The sequence below is a fragment of the Pleurodeles waltl genome, chromosome 9 (genome assembly GCF_031143425.1).
Source record: "Pleurodeles waltl isolate 20211129_DDA chromosome 9, aPleWal1.hap1.20221129, whole genome shotgun sequence".
NCBI classification, from domain to species: Eukaryota; Metazoa; Chordata; class Amphibia; order Caudata; family Salamandridae; genus Pleurodeles; species Pleurodeles waltl.
Genome location: NC_090448.1, coordinates 487,706,663 through 487,730,085, shown reverse-complemented (window position 1 = coordinate 487,730,085; position 23,423 = coordinate 487,706,663). Strand labels below are relative to the sequence as shown.

General features: G+C 44.0%; 1 protein-coding gene across 2 annotated transcripts in view; it reads left to right on the top strand.

The window, feature by feature from the left end:
* JAG2 (jagged canonical Notch ligand 2) overlaps positions 1 to 23,423 on the top strand; it is a 265,230-nt gene that overhangs the window by 193,713 nt on the left and 48,094 nt on the right. For both annotated transcript variants that reach the window (XM_069207327.1, XM_069207328.1), the window contains 4 exons: positions 9,713 to 9,863; positions 10,213 to 10,377; positions 10,582 to 10,695; positions 14,064 to 14,177. In XM_069207327.1, coding sequence (XP_069063428.1) covers positions 9,713 to 9,863; positions 10,213 to 10,377; positions 10,582 to 10,695; positions 14,064 to 14,177 — 544 coding nt within the window. The remainder of the gene's footprint in view (positions 1 to 9,712; positions 9,864 to 10,212; positions 10,378 to 10,581; positions 10,696 to 14,063; positions 14,178 to 23,423) is intronic.

Here is a 23,423-nt window from a genome sequence, read left to right as displayed (position 1 = left end):
AAGCATTCCAGTCCTTTGCGGTCAGGTAAATGAATCAAGCAGACAAAGTCCAGGCCACCAGGAGCAACAAACTTCCAGGCCCTGCAGCAACAGCCTTCAAACTGCGTTCATTTGTATTTAGTAACAAATGACCATCCTGCAGGCGGCAGGATCAGATATTGCTTATAAAGGTAGCAAAATATAACATCTGACAGGTGGGCCTTCCAGCTCATCCAAAGAGGATGTGCCCTGCCATACCTTTTAGTCCTGCTCCATCCTTTGCCCACATTAGAACATCTTTCAGAGGAGTATGTGGCCTTTATGCTCCAACTGCAAGTTTTTGTGGCCAAAGGAGCCAGAGGAAATGGGGACTGGCTGTTAATCCTGCTATTTTCTTGTGCTGTAGGTCAGAGACATTCGTCCTATTTTAGGTCTCGACCATCTAAAAGCCTTCTTGAGGAAGAACAAATTCAAGATGCTCACTGTGGCAAAGGTTCCATCTGCCTTGGATCCAGGTGACTGGATTGTGACTTCCACATATCTGTCATGTAGTCCCACAGACACAGCTTGCTGTTTCAGGTGGGTCAGGAGCATTTTTAATTTGGTGGGCTTCTCTTTCTTCTCCCTAGTGTCCTCAGATGTTCAAGAAGGTGATAGCGGTGGTTGCAGCACATCTTCAGGGGATGGGTTTTTCTGTTTTTGACTACCTCAGTGACTGGCTATTGAAGGTGAGCTTGCCACAGTCGGTCGTAGACCATCTCGAGACAATTGTGAACTTCCTGACATCGCTGGGGTTCACTATCAATGTGCCAAAGTCACACCTGATTCCTTGGCATAGGCTCCTTATTAAATGGAGGCATGTTGGTTATAGTACAGTTTTAGGCCTTTCCTCCATTATGAGTCGATAATATTCAGGCTATGATTCCGGTGTTTCCTGATTGCCTCTGAGGCTTCTGGTCGAAGCTTCTGGTCTTCTTGATGATCTGCATCCTGCTCGTTGATTATGTCAGGTGGCATATGTGTACTCTGCAGTGGAACCTTAATTCTCAGTGGGCCCAGCACCACTGGAACCGGTCTGATTCCATCCACGTTTTGGAAGGAATACACGAGGGTTGGAGGCGACTGCAAAAGATTTGCAGTGATGTCTCAAGTGCATTCGAAGTTGCGTCAATTCCCCAGAGCAGATGGTGGTGACAGATAAATCACTGTTGGGATGTTGGAGTTGCTGGGCCAGTTACCTGACACTGAAAACCTTCCTATGTCCATCAAAGGGAGGCTGATTCAGGTTAGGACGTACAGTCCCAATGCCATGGTGTACTTTAACAAGCAGGACTAGTTGGGGTCCTATGCAAAAGGCTTTTTGTGTCTGGTGCTGGCTGGAGCGCCAGGGCCTTGCTCTGATGATGGACCACCTTACATAATCTTTGAACACCAGGATGGATGAACTCTGCCGGCAGCAACTGGCAGATCACGAGCGGAAGTTGCACTCTCAGGTTGTACAAGGTATTTTACAGCATTGAGGAGAAACCTGGCTAGATGTTTTCACTGCTATTGAACATGCAATATCAAATCTGTTGTGCGCTAGAATTCCCAAGAAGGCTCTCTGAGGCATTCTGAGTAGAGTGGAGCATGGGGCTCCTGTTAGCCTATCTTCCGCTATCTCTCCTGCTTCGAGGTCCGAACAAAATCAGGAGCAACTAGGCCTATGCCATCCTAGTAGCCCTGAAGTGGGCAAGAAGAGTGTTATTACCAGACATGAGCATCTGTCTTCAATCATGATACCTCTTTGGGAGGGTCTCCGTCACAGCAGCAGGGCAGACTTCTGCACCCACACCTCCATGTTTGGAGATTGAGCGGTGTTAGTTGAATGTAGTCAGTCTTCCTCCCCATGTTGTGGATGTCATCCTAGCTGCCATGGGCCCCCCCTCTACAAAGTTTGTCTAAACCGGCCACTGGGACACATTTATAGTTTTGTGTTGCACCCGAAATACTGATTCATAACCGACCAAACTGACCTATATTTTATTTGTTTTATCTTTGGCCCATCAAGGACTTTCAGTGGACACTAATTAAGGATATTTGACTGCTCTTTCAATCTTGTGCAGTTATCTGAAACCCTCTCTATTTAAATCACCAGTTGTGATGCATTTCTTTGAAAGACCTTACATACAGGGTTTCTTCTACTCCTTTTGTTACGTTGCTGTGGGCCTTTAATTTGGTTCTTAACTTTCCTAATCCGCACAGCCATTTTGGCCCTTGCACAGCTCCTCTTTGAGGCTACATACTCTTAAGACTGTTTCTCGTCATGGTCGTTTTCATATGCTTTGTCATTGAACTTCAGACGCAGTCAGTGCAACCACAATATACTTTTCCATGAAAATAAGTGCTCCGGACTACTGTATAGTTTCTGCCAAATATGATATTATTGCCTTTTCCTATCCCCGTTTGCTTTTCTTCACCGCATCCCTTAAAAGAATAGAAGAGGCTTCATCGTTTGAATCTCAAAAGGACCCCTAACATTTTGTTTCAATCGGACTAAGAAGCACTGGGCGAGTTATCAACTTTTCACAGGGTTCACCAGTGCTGAAAAGTGTAGAACAGCCCAGAAGCAGATACATCTGGATGTACCGTTCTCTGCATAATAATGTGCTGTGTTTTGGCAAGGACAGAAGTTCCCAACGGCCTTCCAGCGCATTCTGCCAGAGCCAAGCCCACAATTATAGCCTTGACCAGGGGTGTTATAGTGCTGGACTTCTGCCAGGAGGCTACAAGGGCATATGCCCTTACTTTCATCAGTCATTACTGTCTTGACTCTCAGGTCTGCAGGAAGAGCCATTTTGGACCAGGATTTCCTGGTTTGAATTTTATTTCTTAAACTCTATTCAGAAGGTGAGAATTATGCTGTTAGAAACATTCATCAAAAACACAATTTATATACCTTTGGTAACGTTTCTGGTGGATACTCCATCTTACCACAGATTCCTCACGCGAATACACCCCTCCCCCCCACCCACACACCTCCACGTTCTGCCGAGAAGACACCGTTGTTATTGATCCTCCATGTCAGATTCTCCACACACTCACAATCTCAGGCTTTCACTGACAATCCACTTCTAAGGGTTGCACAGTGCTGTCTTGTAAACTGATGTCCGTCCACAGGAATGACATCTAGCTACTGCACTCTTGCTTCTGGACTCGGGATGAAGCTACCATCATGTCCTATGGCGCCTCTTATCAGCATGCAGAAGCAATTGCTAAGAAGTTTCCGGATTCAGTCTGGCATGTAGGGGAATGTAAGGAACCTGCGTTTAGCTAGATTATCCATACAAAGAATGCAAGTGGAGGCAGGTACCTTGTTTGTGAATTACGAAGTACAGCTTAATTTAAACAAATGCGTCAAAAAGCCATCAGGTGAACCTATTAGAGTGGCTTTCTTAAGTGGTCGAAATTCGCAAAAGTTCACGTTTTAAGACTTGTTTTCGGTTGGAGTTTTTTTCCTTGGTGCAGTAAAAAGGTTTAACATTGAAAACATTTAAGCACGTTCAAGTAAGGCTGTATTTAATAAAGAATTCACTTGTGAACGTACAAAGTGTTAAGCATAAACTTTTTTTAATGCTCTGAAGGTAGGTGTTGTGCCAAATAGCCGAAGGCGTGGGTGGGTTGTTTAAATTCTCTTGGCTGGTTTTAAGTAGTGCAGTCTTAAAAGTACAGCATGATTGTACATGTTTGAGGAAACTGAGATGCATTCTGTGAAAGTTCCGACGAACTGTAGTTTCGTGCTTTTAGTATATCACTTTAGGTTTTCCTTTCTGCACTTCTTACATCGATACTGTCCCTGTGATTTATGCAATATTGTGTTTTATGCACTCTTTTGTTCTGTTTTTTATTTAGATATCCGTCGACTTAATACAGACAGTGTGGTTATCCCTCATCTCCATTAACTTGCATCATTTAAGGATTTTAGCTTCCCCTTTAGTTCAATGCGATTGCAAGCTTAGCAACATCCGAGTGTTCTTCCACGAAGAAGATGACGTTGCTTGGAAACATCTAATTAGTTTTGCCTGGAGGATCATCCTTCATTGTATGCAAAACTACACTTCACGCATAGGTTGCATTAATGTAGTCCTAAGACGGCTACAATGATGATCTTGCAATTGGAAATGCAATTCTGTGATGTAAATGTAAATTGTCTATATACCAACAGAGTAATAATGTACCCCTTCAGGTACCTGACTAACTGGGGTTCTTGATACTTTGACCTTCGTGCACTCTTGTGTTATGGATTCGTATTTTGGGAGCACCCTTTGAGGACCTGAAGAGTTTATTTTTTGACACTTTTATTGGAAGTTGTCCGGTACTGACACTAAAAAAGGGAGGGAGATTTATATGATAAGGTGAGTCTCATGAAACCCTACTGCTTAGCCAGCTGATAGCAGGATAAAATCATTGCCTTTGCCTGAGGTAATTTTGGATTTTCTAGTTAAGGAGCGTCCTTACTGTTATAGTCTTTGAAGCCCGGAAAAAGACGTGTTGGTCAGCCACACATGGATGTCTGCAAAAGACTCTTGAGATATCACAAGTACAATGGAAATCCAGAGTCCCACTCTTACTGTACTTCTGTGCAGCCTGGTGTGAGTCAGTTCACTTAATCCCAAGATGGAATACATTGCCTACAACCTAAGGAATAATTGACCATGCTGAATACTGTGCCATAGGCAGAGTCTCTGATCATGGCAAAGCAGGCATCTTTCACTCTTCCTCTAAGCACTATCATTTAAATACTATAGTGAAAACCAGATTCAGCAACACTCTTCAGCAGTGATTCCTTAATTGAGGAGCAGACTCCTGAGCACTTCCTTTTGTCCCACCTGCAAAATTAAGAGTAAGTGTATAGCATGAGCGTTTCAGAAGTTACGTTCTGATTAGGAATGTCTCCATCACAAACTTTTATTTGTGGTAACAGTGGTAGTCATTCTCACTGTGTGTTGTGTTCCACTTCATTACTGATCAATTACACCGAACAAGCCTTTTTTTCTGCTTCAGAGACTAATATTAGGAGCAGACATTGGTGGAGCGGTGGCTACCATATTTTCATGTCATAATGGTCTTTCTTTCACGATGGCACCTCTGAAAATCTGTGTCACTGTTGATGGTACAAATGTGTTTCTGGTTCCAGTATCTGAGGGAAATAAGTTCATAAGTTTTCTTTATTTATTATTATTACATTTATAAACGTTGTCATTAAGCCAAACAGACATGTAGTACAGTGTAATGATGCAGCATGTAGACAGCGTATAATGAGACATAATACAGTTGATACTGATCTCCACACTTTTATTGTGCTATAATAATACTTTAAGGATCATCCATTCACATCTCCTAGTGGGAAGGTAAGTAAAGTTATCTATAAGTGCAGGCATCAGACTGAGCATGAGTGACCTGCGTGTCATTATGTGAATGCGGTGTCTGGGCGGAGTTGATGATAAGGAAAGCATGGGTATATAGCCAGTGTTTAGTGTCATGATGGTTAGCAGTAATTGGCTGATGAGTCTCGCAGATAGATCTATTTGTTTGTCTGCAGGGGGCCCCAGATATTTCGGGGTCTTAAGCTCACCAGAAGGAGCTCATTGTAGGTAGTTAACTGGCCCTTACAGCATATGAGGTCTTGCAGTAACTCTTTAAATTTGGGTGCTCTTCCCTGCCTCATCTACACGCTATTCGTCTCTTGGTCAAGAGCAGAACAAGAGCCATATATTTCCGGATTCCCCTCTCAATATCTGCAGTATGACCTAATAGGGCCAAGAGTGGCGTCAGCTGGATGCTCTGGCCAGTCTGATAGATAGCGCGTCTGCAACTTCCTCCCGGTACGCTCAAACAGACGCACAGTCCTATGCCAAATGTAGAAAATCCGCTTCATCTGCTCCACATCTCTCGCGTCTACTATCGGGACGTAGTTGATATCTATGCAATCTGGCAGGCATATAGTAGATTTGGTGCAAAAATGTAAAATTTAAATTATGCTTTCAATCTGTTGGCAGCAATAAAACCATTGTGCGTCTGTCAGGTTTAGGCCACGCAGTTGTCGTTTATATGACTGTCGAATCTCAGGCGCCTTCCCTGTCTGTATGGGTACCCAAAGAAGCGACACTTGGAAGGGGCGCCTTGCATCCTTGCTCGATAGCCAGGTGCGGCATATATGGTGGGGTTTTATACCAATAAGTGTCATAGTACGCCTAGGCACACAGGTAATAGAGCTCCATATCTGGGGCTTCAAAGCCGCCGACCAAAAAAGGGCTGCACGAATACCTCCCATTGAAGATGCGGTTGTTTGCCAGCCCATGCAAGTTTAATCAGTTGTGTTTTTAGAACCCTACAGAAGTGGCTTCCCGGGTTGTAGAGCAGGGCTATCCAAGCAAAGAACGGATGAGGAAAGCCCGTACGCTGAATTACTGCCATTAGGTATTCCCACTCTACAGAGTCGAACACCTAAGTGGCATCAAGGAACACTGCAGCTGCTGCTAAATCAGGATCTATCTCTTGCATGAGGACGAAGAGGGTTCGCAAGTTAAGTGAGGTTGCGCATCCAGGGATGAATCCCGACTGGTCGCGTCTCACCAAAAAGGACATCAATGGGTGTAGCCTATTAGCGAGGATGTTAGCTAAGATTTTAACATCACAATTAATAAGTGAGAGATGTCTGTATGAATCGCAGTTATTTCGTGGTTTCTCAGGTTAAAGGAAAGTGAGAATTTTGGCCACAAGCATTGAGTGGGGAAGTTGACCATTCTGCTGTACTTTATTGTACACTTCTTTCAAAATAGGCAATAACGTGCCCTTGTACATTTTATAGAAATCAGCTGGTAGGCCGTTGGTACCCGAGGCGCGCCCCCGATGCAGCTGTGTTATGGCTTCCCTAATTTAGTCTTTTTTTGATCTCGGTAGCTAAGAACTCTTGCTGGGCATCGCTAAGCCATGCCAGCTGGACATCCCCCAAATAAGTATCAGTAGGGATTGTGGGAGGACTCTGTGAGGAGTAGAGCTGTCGAAAGTGCTTAGAGAACGTATCTAATATATCCGGTATGGTATGTTGCACATCTAGTTCTTCATTAAGCACTTCTAGTATAAATTTAGATCCCCGGGGGATCTGTGTAGTTGAAGCCAACGTACACCCTGGCCTTTCTCCCTCACCATACTCCCTGGCAGTGTGATGCTTCCCACGGAACAGGCATTCTCTTTCAGGTGTGGCTTGATATTCCGTGACTGTCTCATGTATCTTACCTGCCACTTTAGGATCTGGGGGGGTGGGGTAGGTGGTGTCCCCCAGATCCCCTTCCAGTCTTAAGTTTGGTTTCAAGCTTGCCTAATTCTCCTTGGATGACCGCAAAACACCTCTACTCTTAGCCATGCATAGTCTGCACACAATGACCTTAAAGGCCTCCCAGATCCGACCACTCTGGGGCACAGAGCCCTTATTCCACTCGAAGAAGTCTACACCCATCCACAAGGCCACAGCTGGCCAGTTGTCTTGTCTCTGGGTCCCTGGGTCCCTGGGCTTTGCTGTCCAACCGGCCCCTGTATAGCAGGGAAGGAGGTGGGGGGGGGGGCGTTCCAGCGCCTGGTGACAGAGCAAATCTCAACAGTGACCCTGCCCGCAAGGGCCAGGTGTCACACACCGCCAGCAGTGCAGGCCACGCTAGGCTGCCAGATGAGGGCTGGGTCCACTCCCTCGACCACAATCTAGGCGCAAGACGACACGCCACAGCCTAATTCACAGACAGACAAAGGTCTCCATCCCCCGGCAGGTTCGGCACTCCTCACCTCCGGCTGCGCAGCAGACCCCCACCCGCAGCCTGGCCGATCCTATTGTTGTTTGGCCCAATTGGGCGCAGCAGTCATTTGGCCTCCACACAACCTGCGATCTGCTACGCCCTAAGGGAGGGCTGTGTGTTGCATCTTAGATGCAAATGGCGAGCCCAGCTCTCTACCAGCCGAAACCTCTTCTCCGAGCCCAAGCAGCCCTCCACCGGCAGTGCAGGCAGCCCATGACGCACTGCAGAACCTTCTCCATTCCTTGCCTTCAGTGGTATCCAGTACCGCTCGGCCAGGATGCAGTGGTGGGGCCAGAGTACTGGATCCGCTGGCCCTGATGTTTTTCTCCCAGTCTGCCGGCATCACCAGCTGCAAGTGTAAGTTAGTGCTTGGTTTTAGGTAGAAGTGCGTATCTTCAAGGGGTGATATTGTCGGATATTGGCCCTGGGTGGCAGGAGCCGTCTTTCTTGCTGGCTCGTTAGCATCCCCAAATAAGTTCACAAGTTGATGAATCTGCTTGGAGACAAGACTTCCAGCAAACATAATCACCTTGGGGTAAGTATTTATTTTCTCCTGGTTTAACCTTCTTTTTTTATGTACATAAAACATAGCCTTTTAGGTCCCTGAGGTGTTAGAGCAGGGTTTGAAACAGCTGGCTGGTGTTACTGCTCACATATGCCCATTCCATTTATAAAATCACTGTGAACTGTCTTTTTTTTTTTTAACCAAACTACATTTGGAGTTAACCATTTTTACCTCAGAATGGAAGACCTATGCCTATGACTGGAAGCAACAAAAAACACACCATGCACTATAGCTTCTCCTTGCACGCAGGTTCCTCGTTGCACCTTTAGCCTTTATAACTTGTTCAAAGTGAGCTGTAATGTAAAACATTGGAGTGCACATGGATTGCAAAGGTTCACAGAAAGTCGAACATTCCAGCTCAGCAATTGAACTAAAAGAAAGCCCCACCGCCTCCACTCGGTTTCTAATACGGACCACAGCAGATTTTATAACTGACACTTGTGAAGTCCTCTTTAGCTGTACTTCAAAAGGTGTCCAATTCAGTGCACCCATGATGGGGAAAGGTTGACTAGACCAAAAGGAGATCGTTGTGGTTGACTTGTAGACCACACAAAACTCTTGAGTTTTATTTAGTGGCTAGCAGTCTCTAACAATCGACCTAAATCTCACCTGAAAGTGAATGCCAAGGTCCCAAATTGTTACTGAGATTGATTCTGATAGTTTTATTATCCTTTCCCTAAAATGCTCTTTGCCAGCCTTTAACATCTTGATTTGCTGTGTATTTGGCATCTCTTTCAGGCGATTGAAACAGTTATTTAAACACACAGAGGCGTTGCTTCTCACCTTTATTCTCACCTCTGTGATAGTTAGTTTCTGGTATGAGTGAATGAAGATAACTTTGCGGCCACTAGTTTCTGTCTGTGACATTGCTTTCTGCACATGCTCCAAACTGGTGATTAGCAATTTATTAAAAAAATTCTGCAACTCGGGTAATTAAGCACGCCTGCTGATGAAATAACACATTTTTGCTCATTGCATAATGATTGCTCTTTTTCTTTAGCCATCTGCTCCCCGGATGTAAAAACTACCTCTCGTTTTGGTTACATTTTCTTTAGAATAGCTTTTCTTCCTGAATTTGCTGATGGATTTCTCAATTTTAAAAAAATGCAGAATGTTCTTTAGATTTGAAGGCATGTGGTTTGAATAGTCCAGAAAATTGTATACTTTTACATGTTTGAGAATTTGGTCATATTCTGGTAGCGTGATGGGTACTTTGCTGAGTGATTAAGTATTGACATCCAAATTATCCCTGTCATCACATTGACCACTGAAGGTGATCCTGTTACTGAAATTGCATTTGGGTTCTGGTTTTCTGACACCTAATTCTTTATTGTTTAAGATGGACGTGGATTTTTGTGAACCAAATCCCTGCCAGAATGGAGCTCAGTGCTATGCGCTAGATGATGATTATTACTGTGCATGTTCGGATGACTATGATGGAAAGAATTGTTCTCGCCTTAAGGACCACTGCAAGGACAGCTCCTGTAAAGGTAATCCCTAATTCACTCATTTTGGAGTTTAAGATTGAAATACGGTCAGCATGTGGTAGGAAGACTTCACAGAAAGCCCCTTTAAGGAAACGTTCTGGTGAAAGGAGAATGGTTTTACTCTTAACCTTCAGACATGAATGTAATTAATAGATTTGTATGCAATTAAGGATCAAAAAGCCATAAAGCCAAGAACACCTATTTGTAAAGCTCTCTGAAGTAAGGTTCTATTTTGCCATTTCTTGAAACTTTGAAAGGGGATGTAGGGTTGACTTTGTTAGAATTAATAACTCTTTTGTTACTAGTGATTTCCTTCTAATAGCCACAATTGAACCTTTCTTTCTAATTTTAGTTATAGACAGCTGTACAATAGAGATTTCCACTAATGCCACCCAGGAAGGTATCCGATACATCTCCTCTAATGTTTGTGGCCCTCACGGACGGTGCATTAGTCAACCCAGAGGAAATTTTACGTGTGCCTGTGGAAAGGGCTTTATTGGGAAATACTGCCATGAAAGTAAGTTTTGAATAAACACAGCTGACATGTTCACTGATCACCTTAGTCAGTATTTTAGCAAATTAAGTATATAGCTGTTTTCGGCACAGTAATTTAAAAATCATAATTATGACTTGATTAAAATATAGACTTGTTTTCAGAATATACTATGTTGTACCCTACATCGTAACAACTGTGACTATTATTTTTTATTATTATTTTAAGATATCAACGACTGTCTTGGGAAGCCTTGTAGGAACGGTGGAACTTGCATAGATGAAATAGATTCGTTCAGATGCTTTTGCCCGAATGGTTGGGAAGGAGAATTCTGCGGCATAAGTATGTAACAATATTTGAAATGTGGCTGCTTTTCAGTAAAGTTATAAGATGTTTCTGCTGTGAATTGTGATTTTTATTGTTTTTATTTCACTTTGTCGATATTCTATTGAGTGTTCTTTTCATGTTTCACCTACATATATTTTTGTGCCAAAAACTAACCATAAGCACCAGTTGCTTCGGTACTCTGTTTTGTAAACATGATTAGTGCATGTATTAACGTACCACTATGATGCCAGTAAGACACAGATGACGAGCTTTTTACTAAGAAAGCGAGAAAAGGTTATTGGTGAAGAGAAAGGTTAGGTTCCCAAACATGAAATTATATTCATTTTGGAAAATAGAAGCACCGAGTCATTCACGGGGACAAGAATAGTGTAAAGAATCCAACTGGCAAGCTTGAAAATAATTCATTCTTCTTTTTGGTCTGCCCCGGCAAATGGCAATTTATGTAACACTTTTGTGGTGTTTAGCTTTAAATTGGCACCAAACATCAGAATTCACTGAGAAGTCAAAGCCTTTGTGTGAATTGTGAACTCAGACGCAACACTTTCCAAACAGATGGAACATGAATAAACCAGCTCTTCTTAAGGATATATTTTGCCTTTGTTTGGTATTTTGTACTGAGCTGTAAAACAAAACGTCCAAGAAATATGTGCAAACTATGAGATCCCATGTAATACCCATGTGACAATACAGATGCAGAAATCAAGAATGTAAGGGTCCAAACCAAGGTGAATTAAAAAAAAAAAAAAAAAGTAAGGGAAATGGTTAAAAATAAAGAACATCCGATATATGGTACAGACTTTTTAAATAAAAACTGTTCCATAAACAATGATGGAGCAAGATGTTTTAATCAAAATAATTAGAGCAGTAGAAATCCTCAAATCTCGAAATATCCTTTTTTAGAACCTTACTAAAACCAAGTAAAACTAGCCCGCAAGTGCACAGATGTTTGGGTTGAGGCTACTAAAGAATTTAACTTCTACTTCAGCAATGTTGAACACAATTCAAGGGTTCATAGGAAAAACCTGTATTTGAAGAGCCCACGCCAAAGGAGAATTATCACAGTTCAGAGGCTCTGTGAACAAGTTTGGTTGAGATGAAAATCCTCAGAGCAGATCAAAACAGTTTTTTCACCCAATGACATTGAATCTTTCCTGGCAGGTGCAAAGAAATTGCGTCAATGTGTTCAGTTTGTAGGAGGCTCACCTTAAAGAATAACCTTCAGGAGAATTGATTTTGGAACTAATGCCTCAAAGTCAGCATGTGCATATGTGGTACTCCTGTTTTTTTTTTTTTTTTTGACCAGCTGTTTCTTGTCTTCGGCTCACCCATATTTAGTAACACATTTTGCATCAAAAAACATTTACTTTGGTTTGAATAGTGGCGGTATGTTGAAAAGGGATCACTTGTGTTCTGTTTTTCCTTGGACGCATAACAAAAGTGATTGGCTATTTATATATTGTTGCCCCATATCCCCGACCTTTACACCATTGGTCTTCCAAGCATTCTTGGGGAGGTCATATGCAATTTGGCCTTTGGTATAAGGACGATGCAAAAAAAATCCAACCCAGGAGTAATTTGTTTGATTGTGGATGAGATGGCCTTTTAAGATAGTGCCTGGTAGAAAAAGATTTACTTTTAGGGAAGAAGACTGCCACCAATGCTGTGCACTTTGAAAAGTCAGGAGGCATTGACATCAGAACAAAAGATGTAATGGCATATAATTTAGTTTAAAGGAAACATTGGTTTAATTAGACAGGTTGTGACCTTTAAATAAATGTCCTGTAGGTCTGTGGTGTGCATCCAACCTCCTTGAAGTAGGCAGGGGACTGATTTAATGGAGTGCCAGCGTCCTGAATTTCTCTCTTGATTTTCTTCAGACAAGAGTTCATTAAAAATCAGCTTTTGTACCTTTCTCGACAAGGAACTAGCTGGTGTAGATGTATGTTTTTTTGATATTGGGCATGCACATGACATCTTTATTCATCATCAGTTTCTGAACCTCCTGTCCGAGCCTTTCAGGAGGAAAGCTTTCAGTGTCTGTGTTGGCATTTTAAGTGTAGATCTTTAAAATCATTCTTGTATCCCGAACCCAGAAGTGGTGTTTTACATTGGTAAAAAGGTTTTCTACAAGTTACTTTGTCAATAGGGTGTGTGAACTAACATTTATTCTGTTTTTTTGCTCAGTTTTACTACAAAACAGACCAGAAACATAATAGGTGTAATCATCATAAAAAATATACTCTTAAAAGTTGGCGAACATGCTAGTGCTGGCCTTTTTTGATAATTTTTTCCTTTTCCAATCCCACAGTTAGCTATATATTCAGTCTCAGTCTTTTGTAATCCTATTACCTGTGGTATATTTACCCCGTGAAGAGGCAGAGAAAGGAAAATAATATTTGAACAACATTGATTGGTTGACGAGCAACAGAGATGAGCTCCTTGTTGAAAGGCTATTGAAGAAAGCCGAAGCAGATAAGCAGACTGCACTACTTATAAGATGCAATCATGCCTTAGGTGATAATGACGTCTTTCCTTTTCTCACTATACTACTAGACTATGCCTTTGGTAAGCTAGTACAGAGTATCCATGTCACACTAGCAGTTTCCTCAAACACACTAAATGCTTAGTACTGAAAAAACAAAGGTTTGTTTGCCTCACATTAAAATGTCTTCCCATTGATGCTTGATATTAGGGTAAAATAATGTAAAATTTGAATTTCATTTCTGTTTCTTTTGAGTAAAGCCATTTGAAAGGAATTTAAGAAACTCAGTGTAGCTAAAATAATTGATTGTTATACTGAGGCATCACATAAAGTCTAGCAGCAGTTTGTTGCTTCCGATTTTAACTCGGAACACTACTTTTGAGAAGTTACTTGGTTGTCTTCCTCATGAACTCCAGTGGTATTCATATTTGTTCTATAATGGGAGGTCATAAGTGGAAGGAATTCTTAAGCCATCTGGCCCAGCCATGATTATAATATATTTTGCTCATGCTTCCTCCTTCCCCTGCACTAGAGGGGTACTGCTTGGCATTACCATAGTAGAAAACATCACATTGTTTTTGCTATAGATCCACACAGCGTCCCATCACACCAGTTTACTTCAACTATTTGTCAAGGCTGAGGGAGAAAAATCTGAAGTTTTACATTCAGCCGTGTCATTTGTAGCGTGTGTGGTGGTTAGCATGTACTGGCCATACCAAAGAGTTCTGGAGAGTACTAACCTCATATATTATGAATTTAAGGAGCCAAAATTAGCTGAATATATTATGCCTTACTTTGTAAGTGACTCAACTTATATTGAATTGCCTTGTAAAACATATATTTCACATGCAATAATAGATGTTTATTAATCTCTAAATAGATGTCAACGATTGTCATCACAATCCGTGCCATAATGGAGGCCGATGTATTGATTTGGTGAATGATTTTTACTGTGAATGCCAAAACGGATGGAAAGGCAAAACTTGCCATTCACGTAAGTGTCTGTGTTTTTCTTGTAAATAGTGGTTGTGGAAGAATATACTTTATATTTCTGGATTGAGAGTTGTTTCATCTTGTGTGCGATCTGCTTGCCTGACATGGGAGATCATGCAAATTATAATACAGGTTGAGACAACAAAAGTTAAATTAATGATGGAGATGACACTCTTACACATTGACTTTTTATTTTAAAGTATTTTGCGTTATGGTCATAGGACAACACTAGTAAAACGTTAGTTGGTGAGCTTGGATACTGCTCCTTCTCCTTCATATCATTCTTCATTGACTTCCAGTAAGTATCCTATATACATCCCTGCTGGGTGCCTCAGCTTTCTTCAGTCATGTAGGCATTTGAAACTCATTTTTGTAGGTGAAATGTAATTGTAGAAAAGAGAGGGACTTTATCTCTTCATCTTAATGATGAATGTTTCATAGAAAAAAAGGTCAATTCACCCAAGATTAAACTTAATCTGAGTTAATTTTTTGCCCAGACTCTTCTGCACTCTACACTGAATATTTTATTTGTACAAAATATTTAATCTTGTTAGTTGAGAAATAATTACAAAAACATTTGCATGTGGGCACCTTAAGCTTTGAAATTGAATGATGACATCTCTGCCATACGCCACACATCCATGATAACATCCATTTTGAAATTGTTGTACTGAACAATTAGAAATGGCCTGTTTTAGGCATTGCGGGATTGCCATCCCAGTGCTGTGTAGGAGAAGTTTACCAGATATTGTACCAAAACGTTTACACTCTAATAAAGTACAAAGGACTGTATTTTCACTCACAAAAAAAATCTGTTAGGGGGTTCTCTATTTAGCTCAACCAGTGAATTAAGGGCCTGATATGGTGGAAAGGATATCCCGTCTGCCGAATTACAATCCCCATAGGACATAATGGGATCATAATACGGTGGCTGGGATATCCGTCACGTTTGTGACGGAGTATTCCCCTCTGCCAAGTTCTAAATCAGGGCCTGAGTTGCCCATTTATAATACCCATGAGGTAACGGCATACTTTTGTGATGAAGAGTAATAGACTGGCTGCTGGATTTGCGTCATGCTCCTAATTTGTTTTATTCATGTGGGAGGAGCAAATCAGATGTAAAGACCTCCGTGTCAACATCGGGTTGTTCCTTTTATTATTTCTAAAGACTGTTGATCCTTCATGGCCTATTTCTTTGTGAAAAATGTACCCTAAGTGCATATAAAAATCAGTAGTATAAATGTGAAGTTTCATTTGGTGCTCACTCCTATTCCCTTTGTCTTGTGGTTTTAGTTGATGCACCAAAGTTATTTTAATATGTGCTTCCTAACAGTAACACCTGCCTTTCAAGACAATAAGGATAGGAGCCAGTAAGATTCAGTATCTCTACCAATTTCCTTGGGGGTTTTACAATCTTATGAGACACTTGATCATTCAGTTTCCACACTCTGTACTTAGGCAATTTAATACTTCTTTCCTAATTTTCTGGACTTCAGTTTTTAAACTCATGGTGGCCTTAACACTTACTGTGCCTTCCTTTAAAGAGGTTTTGTTTTTGAGTTTTTGGTATTGTCGAACTGTTATAAATGATCACTACTGCATTCAACTTGCATTCACCTTTATGCAGGTATATCTTACTGAGGTGCATTTTGCAAACTTTAATCCTTTAGTTTTCAATGCCTCAATCCTTCATTGAAAGCCTTGGTTAAGCATACTTGCTGGACCTGGCCCTTTTTGCAGGGTTCATCCCCAAACCTTTTGGCTTCCTCCTCCTATTTTTCTGACCTCTTTTTGTTGGCTCTAGGACTCTGGGCACTTTATCTGTGCTAAAGTGCTTGTGCTCTCCCTTCTAAACTTGATATGATTGGCTTTCACCTGATTGGCACATTTAATTAACCTGTAAGTCCCTTGTACAGTGGTATCCCTTATTCCCAGGGCCTGAAACTTAAAAGCCACTAGTGGGCCAGCAGTGCAGCTTGCGCCACTCACAGAAGTAGCCTTTCAAACCTAACTCATGCCTGCCATCGCAGGGCCGGCATCCGCAGTTTGCTGCCACATTGGCTTGACATCTAATTTACTTGCCAGGCCTGGAACTCCTCTATCAAGTCTCTGATAGAGACTTTTAGTTGCAGATTCCTTGCCTTAGAATTTTCCCCCAGGCGTCAGGCTGGATCCAGTGATTTTTCTTTGAGCAATACACTTGTGCGTCGGTTGGTGGCGTCGTTCGACTCCGCGGGCGTCGTAGGAGTTGTGGTCACCGTGATGACGTCAGGAGTAGTATATAGAGGTTGCCCTTGCACTGCAACGTCAGTTCTTTTCTTTCGCGCGACGCACTGATCCGGAAAAGAGCTACCCTGGCTATTTTTTGGCCGAATTCGACCGTTTTGTTGATTTATTTATTTATTTATTTTTTCGATTGTTTTTTTTTTTTTTCTGTGTGACTGTGGTGCCTCGAGGATGTCCCCAAAGACCGGGTTGAAGCCATGCGCGGACTGTCATCGGATGATGTTGGTGATGGATCCTCATCACATTTGTCTGTGGTGTCTCGAGTGTGACCACGACCCGAAGTCGTGCTCCGAGTGCCGGGCCATGCACCCAAAGGCTTTGAAGGAGCGGTCCCTAAAGCTAATTGCGGCCAGGCACTCGACTCCGCGTTGGTTCCGGTCTCGTTGGAGAGAAGGACTCGAGATCAGTCGCAGACTCATCACCTCTCGTCTTCTTCTAAATCCTTGGGTCAAGGTAAGGAGAAGAAGACGAAGTCGAAGAAGTCCCATGGCTCTCCGACTTCGCCCCGTCGCTCAGCCAACGCGACGCGGGAAGTGCATCCACACATTAGGCCTCTGTCCTCAGAGCCTGCGTCTGGGTTGGTTCCACACTTCCCAGAGTTTCCCAGAGCCGGAGCGACCCCCGCCCAGCTTAAAGAGTTTTATGAGGCCATGCGCCTTATGCCCCGATACGGCGCCTTCGGGCCCAAGGGGTTCAGCTGAGGGGCCTTTGGGTTCCGCGCCGGCAGCTTCGGCTCCGGCCACCGAGGTCCCCTCCGGATGCGTGCGCGGATCTGCACCGGCACTGGTCGCACCCTTGATACCTTCCCCGGCGCTGGGTCGATTGTCGACGCTCCCGACGCCGGTGGTGCCCACTATCAACGTCGACCCAATTCTTTTCTTATCCCCGACGACTCGGAGTCGGAACAACGTCGACTGAAGCTGCCTTCGACTTCGATGGGGCTTATTCGCCCCAGGTTGGATTCTGACCCTTTTTCTTATGGGTACGAATATGGGGAGGAATTGGAGGGGTCCCTGGACCCTTATGAAAACCAGGATGACCCTGCTAGGGACTGGCGGAGGAACTGGGCGAAGCCAGTGGTCTGGATACTTCTCCTGGGTGCTGGCATGCTGTCTCCTCCTACCGTGGCTACGGCAGAGGGAGCAACTTTTGGTATGGTGGTCAGTAGGGCAGCTGAGGTCCTTGGTCTCTAGCTTCCCACTGTTGAGGGCAGGTTTAATCTACTGACGGAGGTGCTTCAGCCTGGGGTTTCTACTTCAGAACCCCTTTTGCCTTTTAATGAAGCCCTCACCAATGTCCTTTTGGGTAGATAGCCCAAACCCAACACAGAGACTCCTGTGAATAGGACTATCGCACGCCGCCATCAGCCCGCTCCAAACGACCATAAATCTCTGTCCCAACACCCCACTTCTGAGAGTCTTGTCATCCAGGCTTCCTCTTCTTCAGGCGCATTCCCTTCCGCACCCCCAGACAGGGAATCAAAAAGATTTGAACAGTTTGGTAAGAAGCTGTTTTCTTCCTCCAGTCTCGCGCTGCAGTCTGTGAACACTGCATGCCTTTTAGGCCACTATACCCACTCTTTGTATGATACGGTTGCGCAAGTCCTGCCGCAGATACCTGAGGAGGCCTGTGCTATCGTCTCCCAAGCTGTGAGCGATGGGAGAGATGCGGCAAAGTTCACAATCCGTTGTGGGCTGGACACAACCGATTCTCTGGGAAGATCGGTTGCTACGACGGTGGCCTTACAACGCCACGCCTGGTTACGTACTTCTGGTTTTTCGGGGGATGTCCAACAGTCACTCATGAACATGCCCTTTGATGGCTCCCGTCTCTTCGGAGGCAAAGCGGACTCGGCCTTAAAGGTATTCAAGTATTCCCAGGCTACAGCTCGGTCCCTCTGTCTTTCCTCGGCCCCTGGCCCACCAGAGTCCGATTTCCCCCCCCTTTTGTGGCCACGGAAGGGGCTCCCTGTCGTGTCCTCCACACAGCCACCGTGCCTCGCACACTGGTCAGCCTGTGCGTGGCTGAGGACGCGGAATCCCATGTGGCCGTGGGACAGGGAACCAGAGGCCTGTCCAGTCCACCTCTGCCCCTGCTGCAGCCTCCAAACCCTCCTAGTCTGTCCCCTCACTCCCGTCCACTTGGTGGCAGGATTCGCTGTCACCTGCCCCACTGGTAACATATCACCACGGACAGGTGGGTTTTGCAGATCGTTCGAAAGGGCTACTCCCTCCCTTACGAATCTGCTCAACCACCCATGCCACCATCCTTCAATCACCTTCCAGGGGATCATTTGACGCTTCTCCGTGAGGAAGTCGCAGCTCTCTTGGACAAGGGGGCTATAGAAAAGGTCCCTGTGCCAGAAGTAGGTTGTGGTTGTTGTTCCCGCTACTTTCTGAAACCAAAGAAGGACAAGGGCTTACGTCCTATTCTAAACCTTCGGGACCTAAACTACTTCCTCAAGAAGGAGAAATTCAAAATGCTCACCCTGGCTCAGGTTCTGTCTGCCTTGGACCCAGGAGACTGGATGGTAGTGTTGGACTTGCAAGACGCTTAATTCCACATCCCCATCCTGCCTGCCCACAGACGTCACCTACGATTCGTGGTAGGTCACGAGCACTTTCAGTTTACCGTTCTCCCTGTCGGCCTTACCAGCAGTGGAACCGCCATGCAAAAGCAGACGGAGAAGGGGACGTGTAATCCCCAGGACAGCGCTGCCTTGGTGGATTTAGACCGCCGGCATCGCCAGACTGTCAACGGCTGGCAACCTGGCAGTGCCGGCTGCTTTGTCCTGGGACCACCAGACTCATAATAAGACCTTCAGAGTCTGATTAATTCTTTTATGTCATTAGAATTATTACAGTGTTTTATCAATCAAGATATTGTCAATATAAGTTATACAATAAATTCTTACCTACCTACCCGCTCTGAGAGCCCGTTTGTTTATCTGTTGTCTTACTTGTGTACTTTTTTCCCCCGCCAGGCTCCATGTTCTTCTCTCGCCTGTATGCTTTTTCCCCTCTTTTTCTCACCTCTTTTCTTCTCCACTCCACATTACTTGCTTTTTCCTGTGTGCTCCCCTCACCTGCTCCCTCCATGTTGCATCTTTCCACCCACACGCTCCATGTTGTTTCCCCCACCCATACCCTTGTTGCTTACGCCCCCAACTTTAACCCCTTGTGTTGCTTCCGACCCATCCCTCCACCCCCATGTTGCTTTCACCCGGTGTTGCTTCCCCCATCCACTTAAAAAGAGAAAAAAACACTTAAAGTTTTTTTCTGTTTAGTTACTAATCCAACATGAATTGGCAACATAAAAACAATTTTTTTTAAAAGTAGCTATGTGATTTTAAAAAGGCGAGCACATTGTGCATGCCTACAGAACAACTCAGCCAGGGACGCCAATATTTGATGTTGTATTTGTTGTGTTGTTTTGAGATTAGCCATGCTGTACAGCATGAGGGAAGTTGTGCAGATGGCTAAAGACCACTGTCAAAGCCAATAGATCTCAAAGGCCAAACCTAGTGGCTTTGCTAATGTTTGTTCTTGTTGCAGGCTATAGTCTGCGCATGATAATCCAGTACCAAAAGAGCGGACTTTGAACTGGGTTGTGATGACAAGGTTGGTACCTACTCTGATGACAACAACATTCTTATCAACCATGGGGAGAGCTTACTATGTTAAGCTTGGAAAGCATGTGCATAGTGTATTGGAATAGTAATCACAGACCCAATGATTGGCATTTATTTATGCATTTTCTGAGCATTACACGAGGTGGGGCATGGGATTTGGCACAAGGCTGTTTTGTTGCAGAATGAAATTTGATGCCAGGCTCCTCATAATTCTTTAACCATATCAGGGACTTCAAAACATTTGGTTATTGTTAGACCTGGCCCTCTATGCAAGGTCACCACCTAGCTTTTGCCCTCACCCCTCCTGTTTTCTGAACGTGTTTTTGTTAGCTTATAGGACTGTGCGTTTTACCACTGCTAACCAGTGCTAAAGTGCTCATGCTATGTCCTCAGTTGACTTACATACAATTGTCACATTTAATTTACTTGTAAAGCTCTAGTAAAGTGGTACTACATGTACTCAGGGGCTGTAAATTAAATGTTTCTAGTGGGCCTGTAGCACTTATTGTGCCACCCACTTACATAGCCATTCAAAATCATGCCTCAGGCCTGGCATTCCAGCCTGTATGTGCAGATTTAAACTACTGTTTCGACTGGGCAAAACAAACCTTTTTTTTCCGGCCAGACCTTTGTTTTTAATACATAGGTTGCCCCTAGAGTAGGCCCTAAACAGCCCATAGGGGCAGGGTGCGCTGATTTTAAAATGGTGGACATGTACTTGTAAGTTTTACAGGTGCTGGTAGTTAAAAACTCTCATTCATTTTTTTAATAATATTGCAAGGCCTACCTCTCCCATTGGATAACATTGAATTATCCTATTACATTTAACAAATAATAACATTTGTTTGGGCAGAGGTAGGAAATTCACGTTTGGTCTCTTTGGAATTGTAAGTAAAACAATCTAATGGGAAAGTTGGATTTTAAGTCACAATTCTGAAAATGCCACTTTTAGAAAGTTGCCATTTTCTTGTAAACATTTGGTGCTTGCAACCTGTTTCTAGGTTACAGGACTAGGTGTACTAGGCAGTAGACCTTTGTGTATTCCTCCCAGACAACCACACATTAGAGAGTGTGGGTGCTGGCAGGATGGGCCATCCAAAGCAGGATGTTGGGCGGAGCCATGTACAGCCCAACTTGTACCTTAAAGACCCTGCTACAACTCACTCACAAAAGGACCTCACTAGCCTATTGTGCCTGTAGACAGTCTGGAACCAGGGCGGGGAAGCTGGAAATTACCTACACTTCTGTAGAGGAAAAACTCCAGAGGTTTCTTCCACTTCAAAGTGAGCACCAGGTATAAAAGGTGGACCCTCAGACCCATTCTTCAATACACTCCTGCACCTGTGGATACTACAGAAAGACTGCCCATGTGACCTGCTGCTTTGGACCTGCAACTGGACTTGCATGAGGGGCTTGCCTTGCTGTCTGAGAATGAAGACTGGACCTGCACTCTTAATCCCATGCTGAAGTGACTCTTAAGGGTCCACTGAGAGAGCTCCTGTTCTCAGCTACAGGGACACAAAAAGCTCCAGAGGTCACTCTGCAACTGCCCAGCTGACCTGCTACACTAGACCTGCAGGTGGATATGCCGAGCCCAGCTGGAGTGAGTTCCTGATCCTCGAGAGGTGCCTCCCATGTCCTGGAAACTTTGTGACATCATTTGAGCTCCTCCTAAAAGGAAAGGAGAAATCCTGAAGTTTTGGGCTGTTTGCAACCGCAAATGGGACATTTTGCGCCAAGACACAGCAAGATGTATAGAAAGCCATTGGACTGTGTAGGTAGCACCACTGATTTGTTCGCCTGCCGCGCGCACCAGCTGGCAACACGAAGCTGTGATTGACCAGTGCTTTTTGCACTGGTGCGCCTGCCTAGGACAACTGGCATCATGAGATCTGCACTTCGTGCTACAGCATTGACAGCTGGTGGTGTCTGCCAATGCAAATCTCCAGCAACAACCATCCGAGACAAGATCTTCTTGCTAAAATGTAGAATGTCTGCACCACCTTTCCTGCCTTCGCACAACAGCAGCAAACATCTGCAACTCTCTCCCTGTTCATCATGGTCTCCTGCACCATGAACTGAACTATTCACACTGGACTTTAGAAGCTAACTTTTGGGGACTAACCTGGTCCCTTAATCATCCCCTGCCCCAGCACAGTCAGCCTGAACTTGTGATTTTCACCCGGTCCCGCATGACCAGATGACTGCGAGTGGTGGTTTGCGCTTTTAGGCACTATACTTACATTAAAACTTTTAAATTGCATCTGTTCTTGTGTACTCAGCAGGATCAGGCACTTAGCTGCAAGGTGTTCAGGCTGTTTGTCAATAGCGTAGCAGGGGTGTTGCATGAGAGTTGTGATTTGTCATCGTCTTATCTCCACTGACCACCTTATTTTCACGTGAGCACAATTCTGGTTTTCTGGTCTTCCTTACAAGGTATCATTCTACATTTGCTGGGAACACTCCAGCTTGTAAATTCCCAAAACATTTTGTATTGATCACACCTTGAAGAGGAGCTTTTTGGCAATTTCGCATGTTTCCTTCCTTTAAAAACTGTTGTCCATGCATTATTGTCTGCATGCTAATGAACGATTTGCCGGAAGCCATGCGACATTTCAAACTCCCAACACGAACAAATCACTGCTGCTACTTACACAGTCCAATGGCTCTGTACATCTTGCTGCGTCTGGGTCCACTTTCAGAAAGTATGTTCAAATTAGCCAACCAGCCTATGAGTCTAAAGACTACTTTGACAGACCACTAGAATGTTGTTAATCTCGATGTTGCTTTTTCTGCCTTGTCTGTAATAGCTGTTTTGTATAGCGCTTGCTATCACAGTCTTGTTGCACTGTAGATTAATTATTGTTTGTTAGTGTTCCTGGGGTGCTTATGCCCATCTTTTGTATTCTTGGATTACTTAAGTATTACCAAAGGGTCTGCAGACACTTACATCGTCCTAGAATACAAATTGCCTGGGCATTCATGTATGTCCATCCCTCTTAAAGTGGCTGTTTGTGTACATTGCAAGGGCATTTTTACATAGGGGGCATGTGGGAGCCTCGAAGCCTTGTCCCACCGATGGCTGCCGTCACACAAGGCGCCCCACATCTGTGTGAGAAAGGGAAGTCCGTGCTCTCCTTCAAAAAAACAGGCCTCAGTATTCCTGAAAAGACACTCGTGGGGAGGGCGACATCTTGTTGCTGTCTCTGTAGGCACGCCCTGCCTGTCCGCCCCTTGTTCGTGGCACACCTTAAAGCCCCTCGTTGTGGTTTCTGCGGGTGTGGGAGAGTACGGAGTTCTGTTTATCGTTTAAGATAAGTATAGTGAGAA